General features: G+C 46.7%; 1 protein-coding gene across 1 annotated transcript; it reads right to left on the reverse strand.

Moving 5' to 3' along the window:
• Nucleotides 1–609: 609 nt before the first annotated feature.
• Nucleotides 610–2,883, reverse strand: LOC112346819 (alpha-L-fucosidase 1-like). Its single transcript, XM_024676572.1, has 3 exons — nt 1,841–2,883; nt 1,479–1,652; nt 610–1,408 (listed from the first exon to the last, which is right to left on the reverse strand). The coding sequence occupies exons 2-3, from the start codon at nt 1,520–1,522 to the stop codon at nt 961–963; spliced, it is 492 nt and encodes a 163-aa protein (XP_024532340.1). The 5' UTR covers nt 1,523–1,652; nt 1,841–2,883; the 3' UTR covers nt 610–960.
• Nucleotides 2,884–4,040: the final 1,157 nt, after the last annotated feature.

Consider the following 4,040-nt stretch of genomic DNA (forward strand, 5'->3'; position numbering starts at 1 on the left):
GCACTATATTTTTTGGTTTGCTTAAGCAAACCAGCATAGAATATACCTGGGTATTCTTGAATATTCTATAATTTAATTATTGATATTTATTTAGAATAATTTTGTGTTTATAAATTAAAAACATTTTAATACTGGTCATCATGTTGTATAGTTGACTGACGGTTTCGGTAAAAAGAAGTTCTAATTTATTTTCAAACCTTTTAATTCTAAGAATTACCAGTTCAAATAAGTTGCACGGATCCTCGTCTTTATCATTTCCCAAGTGGCCACTAATCCTTTATTAACCTCTATTGTTCTCCACCAAAGTTTAATATTATCTGTCAAGTATAGTTTAGCATATGGGACCTTCTCCAAACTCAATAATAAAAACACTCAAAAATAATCCTCCATATCGTAAAATCAATCTTCTACCACCTTATAGTCATTCATGTTTGCAAGTGTGATTTTGTGGTGATGAAGCAGGAGCAACAGAAGATCCTCCAGACGAGCTAACTTCTCAAATTTAACCAGCTGCCACCCCCATGCAAGGGTACTTTCCACGAGCTCAAATGATAGAGGGCTAGCTCTTGATTTTTTTTGGTTGTTCTCTAGGCTCCAATCTATTAGGAGTGATGCAAAGAGACTGTTATTGATCAGGCCAGGGATTTCCAACCCAAAGCTATGTTTCTCATACCTGAAAACTGTATCCATGAAATATACATATCCTCTTGTAGTTTCTCTTCTAAATAGAAGACAAGTGCCTAAGGTTGTACATATCAAAGTACAAACCAAAGAAGCAGATCAATGGATCTCCCTCCGACGCATCAATCAGCAGTTGAACAAGGCGAGCAGCGCATACTTGATCCTCTTCCAGTCGATCCACTTTCCTGTAACCAATGGTGCTACCGTTGCTCACCAGGTACCAGCCCAGCTCGCTGTCCCATGCCTCGACGAGATATTCCATGACCCTTTGTCCCATGTTTACTGGCTCTTGGATCTCCAGTGCGTTGAACTTTGAGACCTTGCCAAGATCAAGCTCGATCCAGCCAGTCGACTCCCCTTGCATTGGAGCCAGAAAGTTTCCATATGCTCGTCAAGGATTTTCTTCGGCCCGAACGAAGAGCTGCGAATGCTGCTTGCTGTCACGGACAAGGGATTCCCTGCTAAGTTGACGCTGAAGATGGAATCTATGGCGGAGCTAAACCGCTCCAGCGTCTGGAAGTCGGATTCATTGATCAGTCCTGACGAGTTTGGAGGGACGTTCAGCAGGAGCAAGCAGTTCCTGGTGGATGATTTATAGAAAACGTCGAGCAGCTGCTCCAGGGATTTTGGAGCCTCGTTCCTGTGCCAAAACCAACCGGGCCTGATGGAGATATCGCACTCCGGAGGGAGCCAGTCGGTTCCAGCACTCTCTCCAGACATCAAGTACCTGTTGATGTTGCGAATTGGATCGAGTTTCACGAGAACGAAGGTTTCATGGAAGGATGGATTTTACGTACTGGCCATCGCTCCTGCCGATCGTAATGGAAGATCTGTTCGCCATCGCCCAGCATCGGAAAAGATGTTAGCACCGGGAATGAATCGTGTCAAACCAGAGCTCAAAATCGTAGCTCATGTTCACTGCAGTGGGTGATTTCGCACCATCCAGCCACACCTCGGAGATCGGCCCATATCTGCACGCCAAAACAAAATGCCGCGTCAAGGCATCTGCTGCTAGAGATGAAAACTACAAAAGCCCACAAGCTCGCGAGCTCCTAATGCTAAAACCGTTTGATGGGCTGGAGGAAATGCAAACGTATCACACAGTGATCATGCCACCAAGAAAAATGCGTGAAGAAGAAGCAAAGAATGTCTCACTCACCCTCTCGGAGCTGAGCCAAGTAGAACTCGTTGTAGAGAAGAGTGTCGCCATAGCAGCTCTCGTGCAAATCCCATGGCGAGAAGTAAAAGCCCACGTCCAATCCACGCTCCCTGGCGGCGGCCACGAACTCGGCCACCACATCCCCCTTCCCTCCTCGCCAAGAGCTGCTAGCCACGGAGAAATTGGTGTAGGCCGAGGGCCACAGGCAGAACCCGTCGTGGTGCTTGACCGTGAGGATCACGAGCTGCGCGCCCGCGGCTTGGGCCGCGTCCATCTACTGCGACGCATTCAATCGCTCCGGGTTGAAGATAGAGGGCGATTCGTGGCCGGATCCACGCTCCGAGTCCGTGAATGTGTTGACGCCGAAGTGGAAGAACATCGAGAGGCGGCGCGAGTGGAACTGGAGCTGGCGCCATAGGAGAGGGAGCGGTGGGGGCGAATTTAGGGCGACAGCTCTCAAGAACACTATCTCGAGGAGCAAGAAAGAGAGATGGAAATTCATTGCTATAGAGAATGGAGGAGAGAGCCAATCTTATAAGCCCAGTGGAGTAGAGGAATTGTCACCAGAGAGTAAAATCTTTGCTTCTTCCAGGGTGTCCTTGTTCTTGCAAGGCAAGATGGATTATCTTCTTCTTCTTAGCCCAAGCTAGATTGGAATGTTCTTTCTCCGTCCAGGATTCTCGGATTCTCGCAAGGAATACCTCGCGAATCGCGAATGTGTGTGAGATCCAGCAAAGTTTATGGCATTGCTCTTCCCCAATTCGTGATTTCCACAGACACCTCAGAGGATTGCTTGCTCTCCTGGGGAGCACTGCTCAGAACTGCCGGGATCTGTCACAGGGGAGGCAAATCCACGCCCGCATTGCGCAGAGCGAGCACCGCCGCAACGAATACCTCGCGAATCTGCTCGTCCTGATGTATGGCAAGTGTCGCAGCGTCGATGAACTGCATTTGAGGTGAAAAGGCTACTGATTGCCGGAAAGCAGAAAGAGGCTTTACGGGCTGCTCAAGACGGGCAACTTTGGGGATGTGCTCTTCTTATGGCCGAGAGAAGGTACCTTGTCTTGTAGCTTTGATGTATAGACCGTTAGTGATGGTCTTGTGGTTTTTAATAGGTCTACACCGACACTACAGCGGAGATGGCTCAACCAGGGTTTCAGCAGCAGTACAAAAGCTGTTTTGTCTCATGGTGCTACACGACGGGAACAAATATGTCCTTGGTTCTAGCTACATAATAGCGCTTCAACCTCAACCGGTTCCAGCATCTGCTGTAGATGGTGCAACACAGGTAAAATACTTTTATCAAGCTACTCTCTTGCTTAAGGAGTGCATGTTGACTTGCAGGACCCAGTAGAAGGAATGCTTGAAGAATGGCAGGAAAACCTGGCTATAATGGCAGCTAACCGAACTAATGGGGACGAGAGAGTGATTATGCATCTTGGTGATTGTCTCTGGAGACATCAAGATGAGGTATATACATGGTCACACTTTCATGTTTCTCATAGTTTTAACTTGCAGATATGTGGAGCCCATATTTGCTATCTTGTTGCAAATGCTAGTTTTGAGCCTTTCCCCTTCTGCCAGACTTTGTCTTATAGATGCCGACCATTGTAAGTATCCATGCACGTACGCTAGTCCAGAAACTATCCAGGTAAGCTGTGTTTGTCCTCAATAACAATTGTTAACCTTTTCTTCATCAGCAAATGGAAGTGTACGAATTTGCAAGAGTGACTGGCAATTCCCAGTTTATTTTACTTCCTTTTCAGCCATACAAGCTTATTTATGCGGCAATGCTTGCTGAAGCTGGAAAGATAAATGAAGCTTTAAGGTTGGTAGTGATTTTTAACTGTATCCTTAAGGTTTCTCTTCGAAGGTATTGCCAAGTGGTGTTGAAAACATTGAAAACAGTAAGCCATGCAGCTGATGTGTGCAAAGAAGCGGCTGTAGCCTTGGAAGAGCATCTTCATATCCACTCTGAGGTTTGTAATCGGACACTCGGCTTTTATACTCACTTTCCTGTTCCTGGGCATTCGCCAGTACCACAAGGTTCCTACCTTGTCCATGCAGGGCTACCACGAACCGATTGAACCAATCCATTCCAAAGATCACGTCAAATCCCGCCATGTCTAGCACAGTGAAATCCATGTTTACTTTCCATGTCCCTACTTCGACTCTCACTTGTCGAAGTACCTCATCAGTG

The sequence above is a fragment of the Selaginella moellendorffii genome, unplaced genomic scaffold (genome assembly GCF_000143415.4).
Source record: "Selaginella moellendorffii unplaced genomic scaffold, v1.0 SELMOscaffold_17, whole genome shotgun sequence".
Classification (NCBI taxonomy): Eukaryota; Viridiplantae; Streptophyta; class Lycopodiopsida; order Selaginellales; family Selaginellaceae; genus Selaginella; species Selaginella moellendorffii.